Raw genomic sequence first — 21,632 nt, forward strand, 5'->3', positions numbered from 1 at the left:
TCAGAAAAGTTATCTCAGTAAAGTTAAAATAAATCGATATGCGAACTTAAAATCTGTAGCATTTTTGTTTTCTGCGCCTTAAGAAACATATAAGAGGAGCCTAATATATTATAAATCAGAAAAGTTAAAATAAATCGATAGCATTTTCATATTCTGCATATCCCAAAACATAAAAATGGACCCCTATATGTTAGAAATCAGAAAAGTTAAAATAAACGAAAAAGGTGCTGCAACATCCCAGGCATACGCCTCCCCTAAATTTGTAATTTCAGTTTCGTTTTTGTACGACTTCTGGTTTTTCAGCTAAACTGTTCTCACAGACTATTTTTCAAAACTTGGTTATTTAGACTTACGGGACCTCAAAACGTGTATTTCCGTCGAAAATTGTTGGGCTAGCAAAGCTACCTGCCGTAACACCATGACATTAGTCAAAATGTTGATTTCTCACTATATGAAAAACAAAAATTTTGCTTTTTGAAAAACTGTGGCATTTATTGATAGTACAGAACCATTTGGCTTCAATCTGTAGTTAATTTATAAAAACTTATAAACAAAAAAAAAATAAAAAAACATTAATATGAAAATAAGCACTGAGTGAAGAATGAGCGATAATTTTAAGCTCTTTAGTTTTTCAGTTACCATTTCGATTTTTTTTTTTTTAGCCTTTTTTAAAAATCAATTTAAGAGGAAAAGAATGGATAGAATTTTAGGTCCCTTGAAATCGATATAAAGTTGTACAATTAGATTTTTGTATTTTAAGATCTTTTTCTTTTAAAGATTTTCGAAACGTTAAATGCATGGTAAACGGTCGCTTATATTATCCTGCTAATATAGTCATAACTTTCTGGTTCAAAAAAGTACATTAGTTATAAAAATTCCTTCTTTTATATTTCAAGTTAATTATAGTTTTTGTATTTATTATTTCAGGAACATACGTCAACTATTAATAGTTGACGTATGTTATTTGGACATGAATAAGATAAGGAAACCGGTGGAGAAAGCGGTTGTGCTCTTCAAAACTGTATCATAACCTTTTATCGAACACTATCTCCTTAATTACCTTCTATCTATCATCTCTCGATTTCACGATTGTTGCCAGGCGCCTCCTTATGAACAATATACCGTTTGTCACACTGCGCCAGTTACCGTCCACATCTTCACCAACCAGCCAATTACATCTTCTTATGGGATAGAAAATACTTTCCTATCTAACCATCTATTATTTTTATCTTAATGATAGCTAAGTCGACTTCTGTAAGATTTGTCAGATTGAGCTAAGCAATGTTTGTTAATCGGATTGATTTCCACTAATGGATAACATAATATTCTCATTAAACTCCTTATTTGATTTTGTTTTCAATCCTATTTTTTGATGAAAATTTATTGTATATTCATTTTTTAGTATACATATATTTACGTAAATATAAGTATACATATATTATATTAAGCATACATACATTTTAGTACACTGTAATGAAAGATGCAACAATCTGGATAATATTTATTAAATAAAATTTTAAGGAAATATAAGCAAATAGCTGATAGATGGAAATCGATCGAAGACTAGAAGTCTAGAAAAATTCGTGTGAGGAAAAAGTTTAAAAAATCACTTATGTGAGATTAGTTCATGGAAAATTTCATACTGAAACATGATTATATTATATACATAAATAAATGCGAAAAGAAAAGCCTATAATTTTCGATTATTTTTTCACTCAGAGCAAGATATCTGTAAAAAAAATATTTGTCTACAAAATTAAAAATACCTTATTGAAAGCAGTACAAATTAGCAAAAATCTGATTCTTAACAGGTTTTTTTTACTCATTTTTTCAAATGACGAGAAATCAACATTTCTCTTTTAATACACAAATCGAAGTTCGAAAAATGCACTATGAAGTAGTTTATAATTAATATCTTCGTTAAATGAGAATTTGAGAATTTTATACATGAATTAAAAAAAAATATATCTATATGAATATATATGAATTTTACCTATAAAAAATACAAAAACGCTGGTTTTTGGTTTTATTTCTATTTCTTACCCAAGGTTTGTACAAAAAGAAATTTTTTTATGGTATGAATTTTTTAAAAATTTTATTAGGTTTAAATTATATATTTAGCGTTTACTTATGGGAACTTGTGAGTTTTCCAAGTTTTTCAAACATGAGTTCAATGATATGTATATAGGCTTTTTTTTTTATTGTATTTGTTTTCTATGTTATATTATATAGTATTAGTTTACGAGGATTGTTGTAAAATGGTGGGGGCGAGTTACGGTCTGAGTCAGCTGTTATTTAGATGTCAGCTGACTGAGGGGATCAGCTGATCGAATGTATATAAGAGATGTACCGAACACAATAAAGCCAGTATTTTACAGCAGGTCAAGCATGTTAGATCTTATTCCTTCTTCTCTTTTTATATATATTTACGTGTGCGTACAAGAGATGTACTCCACCTCAAATTCCACGCACAGATCCCCTCTATTCCTGTTCTATTTTTTTTTAGTATTTTCCCAATCTTTAGTGTTTAATAGAATTAAAACGAAAAATATTTGTAAGAATTTCAAACCACGAATGAGGAATAAAACGACGAAAATGACGTTTTTTTTCCAGTACGAAATATTTTAAGTTATTGGAGTCGGGAAATGTTGACCGAGTTACTTTTCCTAAATTAATGAATCATCATATCTCTATTCACAATGTATTATATATAAATATAATATTTATATCGATTTTCTAGGTTTTTGATAGAGTTCGAGACGCTGGCCTACTTAACAAAGTTGTTGGAGTGGTAGGTGACGTTATGGAACCAGAACTCGGTCTCAGCGCGACAGATAGAGAAATTTTAACACGGAGAGTCACAGTTGTCTTCCACTCTGCCGCTACGGTCAAGTTCAATGAAACGCTGAGAGAAGCTGTGAAACTCAACACGATGGGAACTCAAGCCGTCATAGAACTCTGCAAGCACATGGTTCAATTACGGGTTAGTTTTATTTTATATGTATATACATGGTATTTATAAATTAACACAATCATTTTTGCATCCTGGTAACTTTTATCCGATACTTTTAATCTAATATTTTAATTTAATAACAATAATTTAAAAATCAAAATGATGAATAAAACAAAGAGAAAGAAAATATATGTAACCAATGAAATATGTATGTAGTTACGTACATAAGTATGTAAATAATTTAATTTTAGTTCTACTTTTCAAAGAGGTTTTTCTTTAATTTGCTTTTCCAATTACATCGGACGTCACACAACTATCAAGTTCACATTTAAGATTCTTGTAGTTATTTTTCATTAGGACACTCAGATTAACAAATAATTTTTCTTAAATGAACCATCTTTGAACTTAGAAATATCATAATCACTTCCATAGACAGGCTGCTCTCTTGATTACTGTAACGAATTCATACTTACCTTACCTTACCTTAGAAACACACATAAAACAATGTAGAAAGGTTGCCCTAAACCATGGAGGAAGGGGTACGCTTCCAGGTTGAGTGACACCAGAAAGCGAGGCTTATTCCTTTCGGAGGCGTGGCATACGATACACCATATTTGACAGTTGACAGGTAAGAGTTACTGCCGCGCCCTGTATGCCAGAAATGGCTATGCAGGGGGTTAAAAAAAATGTCGAGTTACTCAAATTGTGCTCACATTTTGTTGTTGATAGGGGTTTTTCTTTAATTACTATTAATTTTCAGTCACTATTCTGTTGTAAACATTGAATATTTAAAAAACAATGTTTCTGTTTTTACTCTTTTCCCTTAGTAAACAACTTTTTTCACTATATCTGAAACATTTTTTTGTTTTATTTATAAATGTTTTCCTAAAGAAATTAGTCTTTGCATGAACTGTTCCTAGAAAACATTAATTGAAAAATTTACCAAGTTAATTCAATCTTATATTCACTCCTTACTTTTTAGAACAGTAAATATATGTTAAGATTCTTAATATTCACATTGAAATGAGTCTGAACAGAACGGATAAAGAAGTGCGATTTTCTTGAGAGTGGCTTAATAGATTTTCAAACCAAATTATTTGAAATAATACAACTTTTATTTTCTTCACATTTGCGATTAAATGAACGATTTTACAGATAATTACATTAATGTGCGAAATCTCTATTAACTTCAACATTACCTTTGCCCTAATCCCCACCCCTTAGTGTAATTTTGCTTTGAAGGAGAGTAAGGTTATGAAACTCCCCTGTTCTAAACAGCTCACTCACCGCCGTCTGCATTGCCAACATACTCAACAATACATTACGCCATTTCAAGTTTTATTATTATTTAAAATATTCGATAAGTACAGGTCATTTTTATTGTTTATATATTGAATGATTAAATGGTTTACTTACAATTATAAACAAATAATTGACCTAAAGTAAAATATTTAAATAAACTGTATTCATGCTCAATCTACTACTAATGATTTTTTTACAGATTTTTTTTTCTAATGTTTGTAACATTTTTAAAGTGTCCTAGTATATTCAAGTGACCGTTTGTAAGTTTTTAAAAATACCAAATGAGATTTTGAACCTTTATTAAATATCAACAAACATCATTTTAGAAAATACAATAGCGAACATACTTTACAAAAAAAAGTAATTGACAAGTTTTAAGGAAGACAAAGAAACATGATGACGGTAACTTTACTTCTTCCTCATTGCGCAGGTCTAAGAATCGATTGTGAGCTGCACCTCTTAGCTTTGAGTAGGTAAGTGTTTATTAGAGGTTACTCGGGACCCACGTGCTACAGTTGTTGTGCGGGAAAGGTTATAAGTAGTTGTTTGATTAAGTGTCGAGTAATAGTTCTTTATTGTGTTCGAGATGAAGTTTTCATTTAAGTTTTCTAATCTTCTGGGTACAGTGTATTCCAAAGGAAATTTGATATTTACTTCAGATGGCAACTCAGTAATAAGTCCTGTTGGTAACAGAATAACGATTTTTGATCTTCGTAATAGTAAATCCCAGACATTGTCCATAGAGAACAGGTTTAATTTCGAATCAATAGCTCTTTCCCCAAATGGAACAACCTTAATTGCTGTTGATGAGAAAGGCCAGGGATTGTTAATTAGTATGATCAGTAAAACTGTTATTTATAAACAAAATTTCAAAATGAAAGTACCAGCACTTTCATTCAGTCCTGATGGAAAATATCTTGCAGCATGTAGAGGAAACAGGGTTTCAATTTTCAGAGCTCCTGGAATGCATATGGGAGAATATAATCCTTTTGTCATGGAACGCATGTTTCGAGGCCCTTATGATGATGTTACTTGCATTGACTGGACTTCTAATTCAAAAATTATTGCTATAGGATCAAAAGACACCACTGTTAAAATCTATGGAATTCCTTTACTAAAACATTTTAAAAGATACTCCTTAGGTGGACATGCTGATGTTATAGTAGGTGTATTTTTTGAGGAAAATAGCCTTGATTTGACTACAATAAGCCGAAATGGTCGCATATGTATATGGGAATGTAATCTTGAACTTTCAGCATTAGAAGAAATAACTGATTCTCCTCCTGAAAAAAAAAAATCAAAGATTGATGACAATGAAAATGACATTGACTTAAACAGAGGAGAAGAAAGAGTTGACAAATTGGAAAATGAAGAAGATGAGTCTGATAATGAAGAATCTGATGAAGACTCAGATGTAAAAATAAATTTCAAACTTGTTTCTAAGAACTTTATTATGGATAAAGGTAAACTTAAGGTTACTTGCACTGATTATCATAAGAAAATTCGTTTACTTGTTATTGGAAGAAATGATGGAACATTTTTATTATATGAATTGCCTGATTTGACTCTTATTCATTCATTAACCATCACTGATCAGAGCATTTCTACGGTTTCACTTAATAATACAGGTGATTGGATTGCTTTGGGATGTGAAGCACATGGGCAATTGCTGGTTTGGGAATGGCAAAGTGAAACATATGTTTTGAAACAGCAAGGGCATTCTTCAGCAATGTCTTCTTTGAGCTATTCTCGTGATGGACTTTATATTGCCACAGGAGGAGAAGACGGGAAGGTTAAGTTATGGAATACTCAAACTGGTTTTTGTTTTGTTACATTTAGTGAACATTCATCCAGTGTTTCTGCCATTAGATTTGCTAATAATCGTAAATTTCTTGTTTCTGCTTCTTTAGATGGTACTGTAAGAGCATTTGATATGACACGATACCGTAATTTCAGGACTTTAACTTCGACAAAACCTGTTCAATTTGGAAGTTTAGCTATTGACTCTAGCTGTGAATTTGTTGCTGCTGGTGGACAAGATGTTTTTGAAATATTTTTATGGTCTTTGAAAGTAGGGCGTTTACTTGAAATTTTGACTGGCCATGAAGGACCTGTGGTTGGTTTAGATTTTCACCCTGGTTTAACTTCGACTGAATTAGCTTCAGTTAGCTGGGATGGCACTCTTCGTATTTGGAATGCTGTTGAAACTGACTTGCAGTATGAAGCTATCAGGATAAATTCAGATTGTTTGGCTGTTGTTTATCGTCCTGATGGCAATGAAGTTGCTGTTGCTTCTTTAGATGGACAAATATCAATGTTTGAACCTAAAACAGGGCAGCAAAAAGGATTTATTGAAGGTAAAAATGATCTACATATAGGGCGATCAGATACTGATTTAATTACTGCTAAACGAAAACAAGAAGCTAGGTCTTTTACTTGCTTATGCTATTCTGCTGATGGAAAGTACTTATTGGCTGCTGGTCAGTCTAAGTATATTTGTATTTACAATAGAGAGGAAGAAATTATTGTAAAAAAAATTGAAGTCACCCAAAATCGATCTTTTGACGCAGTTGATGATTTTATTAATAGGAGAAGAATGACTGAGTTTGGAAATAAAGATTTGATTCTAATGAGAAGCGAAATCGCTGATGTATCATTACCAGGAGCTAGAAAAGGTGACATGGCATCGAGGACATTCAGACCAGAAATAAGAGTATATTCTATTCAATTTTCACCTACTGGTCAATCTTTTGCTGCTGCTAGTACAGAAGGACTCCTTATTTATTCACTTGATTCAGGACAAGTTTTTGACCCATTTATGCTTGATGAAAGTATCACACCTGAAAGCATAAGAAATGCCAAAAATGAAGGGAGATACAGTGAAGCACTTATGATGTCAATTAAATTGAATGAGACTAATCTTTTAAAGGAAATAATCGAATCTGTACCATCTAATGAAATAGAATTATGCACACTTTCTTTTGCAGATGTGTACATTGAAAAACTCCTTACTTTTGTTGCGAATAGCTTAGAAAGTAGCCAACATTTTCAGTTTTATTTGTTATGGACAAAATCTCTAATTACAAAAACTAAAAACATCCCGTTACCATTATTAGTAGCTCTTCAGAAAAACTTAATGCGTAAGTACAGTGATTTGTCTCGGATCTGTGATCATAACAAGTACTCTCTACAATTTCTTTTAAGAATAGGAGAGTTAAAAAGTAATACAATAGAAGCATCAGAAGAAATGGAAGTTGAAGAAGACCAAGAAAATGAAGATGAACTGATGCTAATAAATTCATAACATTGTTTTATATGTTTTGTAAATTTGCAAATATAAACTAATGTAATTGTAAATATCTGAAATCTATCTCTAATTGTAAATATCTGTTAATTTGTAAATATAAAATAATGTAATAAAATTATTAAATTTTGTTTTGTTATGTAATTGTAATTTTTTTTAAAATACTGGTTCCCCCAAAGAAAACCGTATTATTTAATTTCTTAAAATTTACACATAATAATTTTCATGTTTTTATATACCTTTAGTACTTTTATTTCAGTAGAGCAATCGATTTGTGGCAACTCTATACATTTATCCATGTATAATTAATTAATGATTATTGATCTATTACAGTATGTCCAAAATAGCATTAGCTAATATAAAAATATACCCATACTTCATGACATCAATCAAGTTTATTATTCAGTAAATTAAATCTTGGAAACTAACAACTTTTAATGGTTACATCTTGATGTAACTTCAAGAAATCCCATAGTTTTTCTATTATCTTGTTATTTAATAAAAAAAATTTCCTACAGAATTCAAACGTATAAGGAAATCGTTAGGTAATTAAATCATGTGCCTGAAGGTTTGCTGATAGATTTGAATCATGTTGCAAAACAACTAAAGAATAACTACTTGTTGGAACAACAGTTATTCAATGTGTTTATGGATACTATTTCACTTAATATCTATTAGGTTATTAAAAAAATCTGTGACAATTAAAGATTTTCCTTTAATGCATAATTTTTTTTTTTACTTTTATCATCATCACACTAAGATCTTCCACAGGAAATCATTTATCTATATTTTTTATTCTGATACTTAATTTTTAATTGATTTTTAAATAATGCTGTAGAGTTTGAAAAGGTGATGTGTTAAGATCAGCAATTATTTAACACAGGTCATTTTGGCTCAACTTGATTAGCTAAATGAATTCTTGTTGAAAATCTTTTACTAAAAATTTTAGTAGCCTGAGAGTATTAAATATTTGGTTTAATTTTTGCTCAAAAAGTTTTTTAGTAGAGCAGCATAATCTTGTAAAAAAATGCCCAGAGAAGTAAAGAAAATATTTAAACTTCCCATTCAACTGGGGAGAGTATGGAAGGAACCATTCTCCCAACTCTTGATGTGGAATGTAATTGTAAGAGATCTACGTTAATACATAAACCCCTTTTGTAATGGGGCCTATCCTAAGGTAAACTAACAACATAGGTGATTATTGGATAAGTAACAGAACACTATTTGGGTAAATTATGTATGATATTAATCAAGAAGTCATTACCCAGATTTTAAAAAACGGTTTTATTAAAAGTCTATATAACTTTCATTTTAGATTAATTATTTTATATATGCTTGTTTGAGAGTGGTTTAGTTTATTCTTAATTTAAAACAATTTCGATCCTTTTTTTCCCCTCAACTTTTATTCTTTAAAATTACTTTAACCTTAAACCTTTTCTAGGTTCTGTTTTTAGGTAAATGTAAGTGAAGGAAAGTAGGAAAGTGTTTTGTAAGAAAGTTTCAAATCTAAGATATAAATTTTTTTAGAAAAAGTTATATGTGACAAGGGCAATTAGCCTGCAATTTTAAGATTTAAAAAAGGAATGACATCAATATTGAAGGTGGTATCCTTGAGAATGGCCTGAGGGCCGAAACAGAGAAATTTTAAGGATAAAAGTTGAGAGGAAAAAAGGATCAAAATTGTTTTAAATTAAGAATAAACTTTCATTTTGTTTGGCTAAAAAAAAAAAATAATAACTTTAAATAGGAAAAGATTAGTGTAAATAATAACAAATTAATATTAGTTTTGCAATGCAGTACATTTCCTTGTAGAACTACCTTCATTATTGCTACTGGTATTGGATCGTAAAAAAGTTTAAATTTAATTAATATTCATCATTATAGTTCAAAATATAGTCATTTAACCAAATGCTACAAATAAGTTAAAAAATGTACAAATAGGTCCAGTGAATTGCCACCAGACTTCTACATTAAGAGAGTTATGTATAAATTTGGATTCATTCGGATTTATGTTTTATCATTTCAAGATATTTAATGTGAACAAAAATAATCATGTTAAATTCCATGAAATGAAATGCACAATTGCATGAACACAATTTTCTGTTCAATGTATAGGCCTCTACATAATAATAATAAATGGCAAAATAAATATGATTTCAAAATAAAGTTCCCTTTTAAAATTAAACAAAAATATTTAATATGAAACTAAGAGAACTTTTTTTTTAATAGGTGCTTAAATATTGTGATTTTTCTATCTGAAATGAACTTTGAAAACCCAAAATTTTCATTAAACATTATTTTCTTGTGTTGTAAAAATTTTGTTTTTTGTTATAAATTTTTAAACATGGCTAAAATTGTAAGAATAGTGTGTAGGTTAAGTGCATACATACATTTCCTGTTGTAAAACTCTTAAACACACATTATTGTTTTTCAAACTAAATTTGTATTTGCTTATAATTATGCTTTTATACTATACAATCTTAACCTAACTTATGATCGGAGGATCTATAGAAATCTTAGCGATATTCACTTGTCTTACACTTTGGATTTTCGAACTAATTAATTTTTTTAAATATGAAGAAGATGGTCAGGGTTGCAGTCAAGTTTAAAACTATTTTGCTCCTTTTTTGACCGCAACCCTGATAATCTTCTTCATATTTTAAATAATATATATAATTAATTTTTTACATACTCTACTTTAATTTAAGTAAATAGCTATTTTGAACGTATAATATCATATGAAAAGTAAACAAATAATGTTCCTAGGGCCAACAGATTCATCTGTTGTGGATTAATAAAAAAAAAAAAAAAGGCTTTACATACTGTAACTACAAAGCTTAAATTAAACAGCATGAAATTACAGAAAAAGTTTGATAGTTGCAAATGAATACTATATCCAAGCTTATATTATAGATTAACCCCTCTAAATCCAACTCAGATCGGATTTTATGTCTGCTCAGAATTAGAAAAATTTAATTTAAAAGATAATATAATGTGTTTTTTTTAGAGTTTAACTAGAACCAAGTAATATATGCATTTAATAGGGATTCTTAAAATTTTAGCAATATTTAAAAATTTCTATCTAAAAAACTAATGGTTATAGTTTTTAAATTTTAAAATAGTTCTATTGAAATATTCCTTGCTAAAAATACTTTATTTGAAAAAATTACTGAAGATGCATTTAAGAAAAAGTCCTCTCAGGTCTGAAACTTTTTAGGGAAATCTTAAATTACAAATACAACACCCAGAAAAAAAAAATTGAATGTGTTCCTTCACGATTTCTAATTTAAAAGTAGGTTTTTATTCAGAAAACATTAATATCTATATACTTGTTTTTTGTTATTGAATATTAAGTAGAGATCTAAATACTGGACAGAAAATATTGTGCATTTTATGCTTGTTAACATTATTTTTGTTTGAGCCAAATATCTCAAGTAAACACCAAGGAACAACTGACTATTAATCAAAATGTCAGTAAATTAAATTGTAGGCTGATACGTAAGAGGTGCTAACAAAGAAACTTAAAAAAAACAACAACTAATAATACCTGTTTTCAACTCTCTGATTATAGAACAAATATATGTAAAACATTAAATGAATATTTAAAAGAAAAAATGTAAAGTGTTTTTCAGTTATCATTTTTTTCGGTAATGTTTGAGATACTCCATTCATTATTGATGTTTTAATTGAATACTGAGATATCCTAGTATTATAGCTTGGGTATTATAAATGGAATAAGGTCATTTGTTTGTCAAATTTACAATTGATTTAATATATAAGTAAGGAATTCGGTTTACAATATTATAGATTTCTTTTATTTCAGGCTGTCATACATGTTTCTACAGCATATTCTAATGCTGATAAAATTGAAGTTGAAGAAAAAGTTTATCCACCACCTGCTAGCCCTGAATGGATTGTATCCTGCCTTCAGCAACTCTCTCCAGAGATGATGGACCACCTTGCAATTGCACTTACTCAGAACCATCCTAACACTTATACTGTGACTAAAGCAATGGCTGAAACAATTGTCGAGCAGCATGCTGAGGAATTACCTATTGCCATAGTTCGACCATCGATTGGTAATCACAAAATCTGTATCCTCAAGGTTTATTTTTGTTATAAGTAAAGAATTAAATACAAATTATTTATAAAAGTAATTTTTACTGAGTGAACCAAATAAAACAATCGGTCATTCAAAACATCTATAAATAACAAATCAAATAGTTTAATAGTCATTAATTAAAAACTGATTTCTTTGACTATATAAAAAAGTAAATAAAAGTATATTTAATTTGAGTTAACATTTTAGAAAAATGTACCATTTTGCAAAATATTAGTGAAAGTTATAATTCCCATTTAAGCTTTAACTAATTTATAATTATTCAACAATCTAGTTCCTATTAAAAGCAATAAATTTAATTAGATTATATTTATCTTTAATTTAATCAATTTTCATTTAAAAAATATCTATTAAAAGAAGTTTGTCTTAATTACTTCATGCTAATTTTTACAAACTTGTTTATAGTCACTGCTGCCTGGCAAGAACCATTTCCAGGCTGGGTAGACAATTTCGCTGGAATAACTGGAATCATGTGTGAAATAGCACGAGGGACTATTCGATCTATCATTTGTAATGACAAATACTTGGTTGATATTATCCCTGTTGACATTGTTGTTGATACACTTATTGTTGCAGCATGGCACACTGCTACATTCAGGCAAGTTAATTACATTTTTTTTCTTTTTAAGTTTTTATTTGTAAAATTTTACATGTGTTTGTATAAAATATTAAGCGAGAATATAACTTTAATACACTGTTGTTGAAATATGGCAGCTTTGCTTTAATAGTTGCACTTCTGACAAAAAAAATTTTTTAAATTTTATATTTGACATATTCCAAAGATTTCATCTTAAACTGGAGTTTTTTTCTGATAGTCTCACTAGTTTTGGGATTGTTTGTTGGGCAACACCAGTTAATAAATTAGCCGCAGTATATGGTATACATCTAATTCAAAATAAAACCAAAACATTTTAATTTTCCTGATGTTCCACTATTAACATCAGTGTAGAACATATTATCCAATGTCATAAACCAATATTGTATTAAACATGTTATACAAACAAACATCATAAGCAAAGTATTATGTGAGTCATTCTCCAAATTTGGTGCTATTTAGCTTAGCTATCAAAATTTTTAAAAAATAAAAGTTTGTCGATTCAATTTTTTTTCTTATAGCATTTCAGAAATGCTTCTTGATGATATCCAGAAGTTGATATACACTTAATATAATAGTTTTCATGGTAATATGATGATCTAAAAGTCTTATTCTAGCAATTAACATTTCTGACTAAGAAGCCATAAAATGAAATAAACTAACTTAACTCACCCATCAACTTCAAGAAAAAAAATACCATATACTAGCTGAGACTCATTACATAAACTTCTATTTCACTTCATTTTTGATCAAAGATAAAAAATACCATTCTCCTTCTTTTCTTTTTTTTTAAATGAAATTTAGGGCATGAAAGATGATTAATAATACCTTTTTTATTAATTTTACAAATATCACGACCTAAAGAACCAATTGATAATCCCACTTGTCAAAGTTAAGGGGTCCTAGTAGTGAATATTGATAGAAAAATAAATGTTTGTCTTTCCATTACCATTCTGATCATTTGCTAGTCCCCTGCAAATTTTCATGGAGGCTAAGGAGTGACTGCCTAGGGGAGACAAATCTAACATTTTTCATCTATAGACTTAAGAAAAGCTTCACAACAAATCATTTTATATTATATATGTTTATATACTGACCATCTTCTTGTATATATACATTTTAAATAATATTTTATATAAATGCTTGAGATAGTACTGAAAAGATTACAGCCATTTTTTTTCAAGTTTACTACAAAAGAAACTGGTGCAGAGACTTGTAAAGTCTCAGCCTCAGCTTTCTGACTGGGCTAGGGTTTAGCAAAACAAGTATTATATATTTAATAACTAGATAGCAACTGATGATTAGAAGCTTAAAGTGAGAAGAAAATGTTGGTCAAGGAGGATAATAAAAGAAAAAAGAAAATCACTCACATTCAGATGGTCGATTATTCTTAAAGCTATTCTATTACTGAAACAGCACCAAAATTGGAGAAGAACCCACATAAAGACATGAAATAATTTTTATTCTAACTTGAGAATAAAAAAAAACAAATAAAGATACTTGCAGATAATTATCAATAAAACCCTATTTTAGTGTACAAAGAAAGAATAATGTATATATTTATGATTGATATATGTAAATATATAAGTTTGATATTTTTGTCTTCAGTTGGTTGTAACTTCCTAGTTTCAAATACATAACTCGACATCTGAAATACTGAAGTAGTTGATAGCATACACTAACCACATATCATGTTTATGTTCTGTTTCATCTGTAGGTTAAATTATCATTGCTTGAATATTTACACTGTAAAAAGAAGAAAATGTCTCTCCTCATTTGAAGAAAATATCTTGCCTCATTTGTTAAGAATCTTTATGAAGGCCACAGCTGAAACATTATAATTTGGGTTTAGTTGATTATATCAGAGTATCAATATAGAGGAATAGAAATATGGAAATGGGAATATACTTATTAGTCTATGTAAAATATTTTCGAAGGATTGATTGCTATGATCCATAAAAATTATTATTGTCAATTTTATTTTATTTTTTTAGAAAAGGTGTAGTTCCTGTGTATAATTGTACATCAGGAACTCTTAACCCTATTACCTGGAAACAATTGGGTATTTTAACTCTGAAACACTCTTATTCTACTCCATCAAAATATGTTCAATGGTACCCTGGATTCAGTTTCACAACCAATAGGTTTATACACAACGTAAAGGATGTTGTACTCCATTCATTTCCGGCTTTTATGATGGATGTACTACTTCGTATTAGAGGAGCTAAACCTATGTAAGTAATTTTATTAACTTTTTAGGTTTTGGAATGAATATAGATAAAAGATATTAAAAATGAAATGAAATAAAAGAATTCAAGTATGGAAACTGGAAGCCATTGTGGCTTGAGATGTCTAAGTACCACCTAAACAATTTCAAGTCAGGAAAGCCGGTTTGAATTTGGCCTCTGAGGATTGAAATGTATTTTGTATTGAGAATAAATATCAACCTTTTCATTCTGACTAGAATTGGCTGATAACCTGCTCTACTTACTAGTTCAAATATATAAGGACTTTAAACCTTAAATAACAACAATTTTGAAAACTTTTATTTCATTGATGGATTACATAAATATAGTTTTAATATTTCCTTAAATATTCAATTTTCAATAATTTTGAAATATGACAACAGATATTTACCAGTTATTTAGATCTACCAAATGTTCATTGGCATTTTTCACTATCTTCCAAATATTCATTATGGCAAAAATCTTCAAAGTTTAAGCATCCCTTCACTGATGCCTTAAACACACAAATCCAGTGCTCAATGTATTGTAATATAGTCAAAATCTAAATATCAATGGGATGTTAATTAAATGAGTTGTCTGTATGCCAAACTTTATGAGAATTATGATTTTCTATTTGAATAAGCATTTTGTCAAAATTGGATTGACTACTCTCGGGAGTAGGTAGCTAACACCTACATGAATTCAGTTTTATACAAAGGAAAGTAAAAACTTTTCTTTTTTAATATAGTCATTAAAATACTGTAATTATACTAATTAGTTGTTGATTATATGTAACAACAAAGAATAACTTTTTTTTGTCTTCCAGAATAATTATCCAAATCCTTTTGACTTATAATTTAAAGAATCAATTATAGTAGTAGTAATATTTGAAATATGAATGTAGCTGGTCTAATGTCTCTAAAATGGTATTGAAAATAAATATCTATTGACAATACTGTGAATAAATATTGATGATAAATCCATGAATATTTATTGCTCATCCTTTTATGTTTTTTTAGCAGCGCAACACATCTGTAATTTAAATTTATGTTCTAGGAGTTTAATTTTTCAACCAACAGTTGTTAAAGGCCTGAAAAGGCCAACATTTATTGATTTACTTAATAACAAGGTTTTTTGGAGGTAAATTAAACAATTTTCAATCATGTTGTCCTAGCACTTCTGTATGATTCACTTTCTATAGTAAATCTGTTTCTACACTTTTTATCACTATAAAGCATGGTTTTTGTTGGCTTATTTGTTTGTCTTTGCTGTAGAGCCTAATTTTTACCTGGCCTTTTTATTTACCAAGCCCTGAAAAAGCTTAGGTTATTAAAAAATTATAAATATAAAATTTCTTTTTGTCTTAAAACTTATATGAAGTGCATCTAATACATGGGTGTACTCGGAGGGGAGGGACAAGCAAATATTAATTGTAATAACTAATAAAGCACTACAACAATTATATATAATTTTGATTCTATTCCCTTTTCCATGGTGAAATGTCACAACCTGATGAACTATGGCTAGCCCCCCTCTAATTTTGATCCTGGGTACTGTCTACTGTTTTATTTACAAACCAAATAATAAAACCTATTTTCTACAACAGTTTCTTCCCTGTTTTCTTTCAGTTTCTCACCACCAGTGGGCATCTTTGTACTCTTCTGACTGATATGACAAAACTTAGAATTATTTAGTTTCATTCATACAAATGAATGTAACTATGGTGGGAATATTAAATTTTCATCACTTACTACAGAACTGTTACCTGCTCAAAACAAAGCCACTAAATATTGTTATAAGTTTTTATTTTATGTTTATAGGCTTTATTTTTTTTGGTTTCAATTTTAAATAAATTTTGAAACAGTTGCGAGCCTACCTTCTACGCTACAACCCCTGAAACTCAGGTCGAAACATCGGCATAAAATAAATAAATATGGTTTTGTTTATTTGTTGTTCTTTGCTGACCGCACCACCCGACAAACTTCTCCAATCATTAATCCACGGTCAACTATCTACACCACATCAAAAAAATTAATTGCTGTCAACTTGAAGTGGAACCAGAGCTATTAGAATACCAAAATAATGCTGCAAGGATCTTATAACAGACTGGAACCAGGTTTGGATGAACAGAATGAATCCTTTGGATTGAGTTTCCATGGGTAGAAGAATAGTCTTTAGGAGAAGAAGATTAGTTTATTTTATTGAATTAATTTAAGATTTTTAAGTGTTTGTAAAATTATCTACTACCAATGAAGTTAAAAGAAATTGTAGTTTCAAGTTTTACATACAAAAATAATAAAGGCTTAAGGATCCAAATCTCTTGGTAAAAAATGTTTACTAGTTTGTTAATGTATTTTTTAATACCAAATTCTGAACATGAATTGAGTATGTTATATTAGGAAATATTCCAAACACCATATACTTCCTTTCCCATACAGATTTGCCTGATTTTCATGGATAAATTTGAATAAATTACTTACCTTATCAAAAATATTGTACATTTCTTATGTCAAATGAAACTACCATTTGTTTCTCTTTACTCATTATAATTTTCTTGTTTTAGCATGCTGAAATTGTGCAAAAGAATTCGTTTTGCAGCCAAATCTGGAGAATTTTTTTCTCTTCACGAATGGAAATTTTATTGTGATAACCAGGTTACCTTAAACACAGATATGAGTGAGGATGATCGTTCAGTTTTTCATACAGAAGTCTCAAAAATTGGTTGGGATGACTATGTTAAACTTTTCCTAATTGGAATCAGAAAATATGGGCTGAAGGATTCACTTGATTCTCTTCCGGCGGCAATGAAAAAATTAAATAGGTAAGTGAATGTATGAAATATACATTATTTTCTGTATTTTTATGGACTTGGGAATCATGAACATAAAGTTACTTCACAGAAATGTTTGCTGAATAAAAATTATTCCCGTGATTGACATAAAGATCATAAAAAAAATCATTGATCATTATCATAAAAAAAATAATACTGAAACTTTATGCCTAATGTTGTCTTATTGAAATCACCACCAAAGCTTTATAAGATTCGCCATTTTTAATCTCATATTTATTGCTTTCATGAAGTGAAAAACATTTATCCTAAGATTGTCTTCCTCCGGTAATAATTTTCAGAATAAATGTATAGTGATACAAAGAGAATAATTCATCTTAACAAATTAAACTGACTTTGTCTTACTAAAAAAAAAATGATATTTCTTATAGTATGCCAAGAAAAAAAAATTAAAATTCCTAATCTTTTTATCTTGTGTACCTTGATCTACTCATTAAAAAAATATCTTAACCTACCGATTTTTTATGTCTTCTCATGGACATCCTTTTTTTGAAAGCGTTCATTTCATATCCTTCAAAATTCCCTAACTTGTTTGTCCATCAATTTTATCTTTATAATCCTTTTAATTCCAGTTTATTAGAATTTATATCCTATTGTATGTTTATTTATTAGAACATTAATATTTTAAAAATTGTTTTAGGTTGCTTTGGTTACAAAGAGTAGGAAAATTAGTCACTTTATACCTCATTTATAAGCTAGTAATGAGGTTCAGATGATATTGGTTTAATAATGCCAAGCAAACCAACATCTTGCTGAAAATTCATAACTTATGAAGAATGTGCAACTTTATAAGTGGCATTATTTGTTAGAGTGTATGAAAAAACAGAATTGAAATCATTATTCCATCTTCATGATATGAATTCTATTTATGTATCTGCGGTTAAAAAAGCTGCTCAGTATCCAAAGTTTTATTTTATACTCCTATATTTATAGTATATTTATTATTGTAAAATTTTTAACCTGTAATCTTACCTACAATGCCTTATAAATTCTGATAAGATGTAAGAATTTAAATTATAAATTGACAGTTTTCAGAAAAAATATTTTTCACCTATGAAATATTTCTTTCAAAATTTGTACAGAGTACATATTGTAATACGTAACTGTAATACTCATCTTTAAGACAAAGACATTTTTATACAGATAACAATATTTTATATTTAATTGTACATTTATGATTATAATAAAATTATTCAAAATATTTTATTTGGCATTGTATAGCTGTAATTGCTTGAAATTCACTACTTGAGAATGTAGTTCATATTTGTATTGAAAGTGTTTTTATTGAATTCTTTTGATGTATTATAATAGAGATGTAAATGTTATGAAAAGAATTTTATGAGATATATTACTTTAAAGTGTAAAATTTTTGTTAATAATAAATTAATTTTTTTTTTGTTTTCGTAATTTTGTTTCAATTACTGTATTTTGTGCCTGCACTTCCCTTTCTCCCTTTGTTTCTCCCTAGTATAGAAACTTTTTTTAATCTAAGAAATTATCTTTTTCATTTGTAACAGTCCTCATTATTGTTAGGATTAATTATGGTTAATTGCTTAGATTGAATTAAATAAAATATGTTATTTCATTCACTATATTTATATATCATGGTAATTAGCTGTCTAAAAGAATACATTATGAATAAGAAGTCAAATGAAATTAAAATAATTGATAACTATTTATAAAAATATAAAAAGATTCATGAAAACAAAAAAAAGTAATTGGAGTGATAATAAAATTGAATTTGAAAACAGGTATATTTATATTTTTTTATCACGTAATGTTGTGATTAAGGTTAACTAAGGTATAACAAAAGTATTTTCCACCCCAACAGACGTTGCAGCATAACTTCTTTTGAAAAACTAGAAATATATTCTTTCTTGAATTTTCGGATCCTCCGAATCCCAATCTACCTTTTACTTGGAGTATCCATTTGTGGGTTATGTGAGCAAATAAATTGAGAGAGATGTTGACCTTAATGTTATAAAAAATTTTAAAAAATGAAAAAAATATATTAAAGAACTAAAACAATAAGAAAAAATAATCATGAACTACTATTATGTATTTTAATATTTAATCTCTATGCTTATGTAATATAAAAATAATAAGCAATTGTCCAACTAGTCTTAGTACGTGTCTTAGTATGCTATGTGTAGCAACCCAATACAGCTAGGTGGCACTACTTTTTTGAATAGTGTATTTCTCTCTCGATACAATCACTTGATATTAATTGGTATCACATGTTCACATTATCAGATTAAAATTAGAACTCACAGTTGCTTCGTGGCTCAACCAGAACCAGAATCTCTACCTCAGCTGATCTGGAGTTCTGATTTCTTCTTATCTTTACACATTCCTTTTTTGGTACTCAAAGAGTAAGAGAGCTTATTACCCTCAGCTCGTTTTCTGGAAATCAGAAGGCTTGTTATCTCCATTTGTCCTTTACTTATTTTTGGCAATGGCAGAATGTGAGTTCTGTTAAGTTTTAGTAACGAGGCAAAACTTGTTTTCTTAGGATATTCTCTATTCATTCTTGGGTCAATTGACAATTCCTCTTTTCTTTTTTTACAAAAGTCCTTATAAGTAAATGAGCACATGCAGTATGTGCTATCACTCGAAAAGTACAAAAACAAAAAAATTAGAACTAATTTAAAACTATGGTAAAGTACTAAAAATTAAAACTAATAACTTTGAACTTAGGCTTTTATTGATATAATTTTTGTTTTAATAGAAAAAAGTTTTTTTTTTACACACAAGGGGTAAGGAAAAAGTTCAAATAAAGAAGACTTGAGAAAATTTCAACAAAAAGAAATAATTAAAAAGAAATAACTCCAATTTATTGTAATATTGCCCTTTTAATAAGGGTAAATTATAAAAAAAGAAAAAGGCGGGGGGGGGGGGAGGAGGAAGGAGAATGTTAATGTTGTTGGTAGAGGGGCCTGGGTCAAGAAAATGTCTTAATATTTTCCGTTTGATTCCAAGATAATTTTGTAAATATTTCATTGGAAGACATGTGCCATTTCCGTGTTATAACTGTTGTAATCAAGCATTATGTGTCCTCCTTCGTAAAATATAAACAACTGAAACTGATTTGAGTTATTTCTAATGGTTCTCTTGAAGTATTTTAAAGTTAATTACTTAATTAGCTTTAAACCACACATTAAGCTGGGTGATTACCTGATTCATGTCGATTGCCCTTTCTTAGATTTCTTCAAAATATAAATTTGGTATCCAACAACTTTTAGCACTACTTACAATAAAACGTGCAGAAGGTTCAGGTTCAAAGCTGGAGGAACCTACCTCTTCTGATACAAGCACTGCATTGCGTTATCAATGCTTACAGCTTTTTATGTATGAAATAATGCACAACTTTCACTTACTACTCTACAACTACCCAAAGAGCTTAGGGTAAATAAGTGGCCTCTTGTTGATTTTGTTGCAATTTTTGAAGAAAAAAAAATTTTAATTTTTCAGTTGCTATGAAATTTCGTGTTCTAGGGTTTCTCAAAGTGGAAATAACGAATATATATATATTTACAGCAAGAATATAACAGTTTAACAAAAGATTTAACAAATTTAACAAAAAAACGAAACCGTATTGCAATCGGAAATGTTCGGATAGTCTCCCTTTTCCCGTATGAATCAAATATGTCTATTTTTCCATGACTTATTAATAAAATTCTTTAATATTTTGTATTTATTCATTGTTCAGAATCGTGTTAACATTGAAAATTATTCATGTTTTTTAAATAAACCAAATTAAAAGTACTTTAGAGGATGATTTTTGGAACATTTTGACAACTTCAATAAGAATAAGACCAATCTGGTATTAAAGAATACTTAATTGCTCATTGATTCACCGCGTTTAATCAAAATCGTTAGAGCCATTTGAGGGAAATTCGAAAAAATGTGAATAATCGATTCTATCGATTATCGACCGGGTAACACTGGTATAGAAAAGGCGCTAGTGCTCGCAGACATGTCAGTTTTACAACACAATACCGAAGAAAGTGATAAAAATTGTTTTAGTGTCAGTTCTTTATGCAGTTCCACGTGTTAATTGTTTACATCAAGACTTATCTTATTTTATCCTGGTAAGTTTAAGTTGAGCAATTTATTTATGATTGAGAAAAAAAATTTAAAACGTGAATTGCGTATTCTTACGAACTGTCTTATTTTTATGAGGTTTATAAAAGCTTGGCTAAAATTCCTTTACAACTCCTTAATCAAAATTTAATACGCTTCAAATTAGAGAAAATTTTGAGATAAAATTAAATGTTTATAAACA

The 21,632-nt window shown here is 28.9% G+C and overlaps 2 protein-coding genes across 3 annotated transcripts in view; both read left to right on the top strand.

Moving 5' to 3' along the window:
- The window catches only part of LOC106677259 (putative fatty acyl-CoA reductase CG5065), a 73,673-nt gene extending 54,992 nt beyond the window's left edge, over positions 1-18,681 (top strand). The window contains exons 3-9 of one of the 2 annotated variants that reach the window (XM_067048527.1): positions 2,741-2,983; positions 11,383-11,638; positions 12,085-12,277; positions 14,269-14,508; positions 15,556-15,639; positions 17,063-17,320; positions 17,988-18,681. In XM_067048527.1, the coding sequence (XP_066904628.1) occupies positions 2,741-2,983; positions 11,383-11,638; positions 12,085-12,277; positions 14,269-14,508; positions 15,556-15,639; positions 17,063-17,320; positions 17,988-18,063 (1,350 nt within the window). In that variant the 3' untranslated portion in view covers positions 18,064-18,681. The remainder of the gene's footprint in view (positions 1-2,740; positions 2,984-11,382; positions 11,639-12,084; positions 12,278-14,268; positions 14,509-15,555; positions 15,640-17,062; positions 17,321-17,987) is intronic. The other variant, XM_067048528.1, reaches the window with a different exon arrangement.
- LOC106677251 (periodic tryptophan protein 2 homolog) lies at positions 4,613-7,703 on the top strand. The gene has a single exon (XM_014415064.3). The coding sequence runs from the start codon at positions 4,842-4,844 to the stop codon at positions 7,557-7,559; it is 2,718 nt and encodes a 905-aa protein (XP_014270550.1). The 5' UTR covers positions 4,613-4,841; the 3' UTR covers positions 7,560-7,703.
- Positions 18,682-21,632: the final 2,951 nt, after the last annotated feature.

Source organism: Halyomorpha halys, unplaced genomic scaffold (assembly GCF_000696795.3).
Source record: "Halyomorpha halys isolate HHAL.00 unplaced genomic scaffold, Hhal_1.1 Scaffold7.1, whole genome shotgun sequence".
Taxonomy (NCBI): domain Eukaryota; kingdom Metazoa; phylum Arthropoda; class Insecta; order Hemiptera; family Pentatomidae; genus Halyomorpha; species Halyomorpha halys.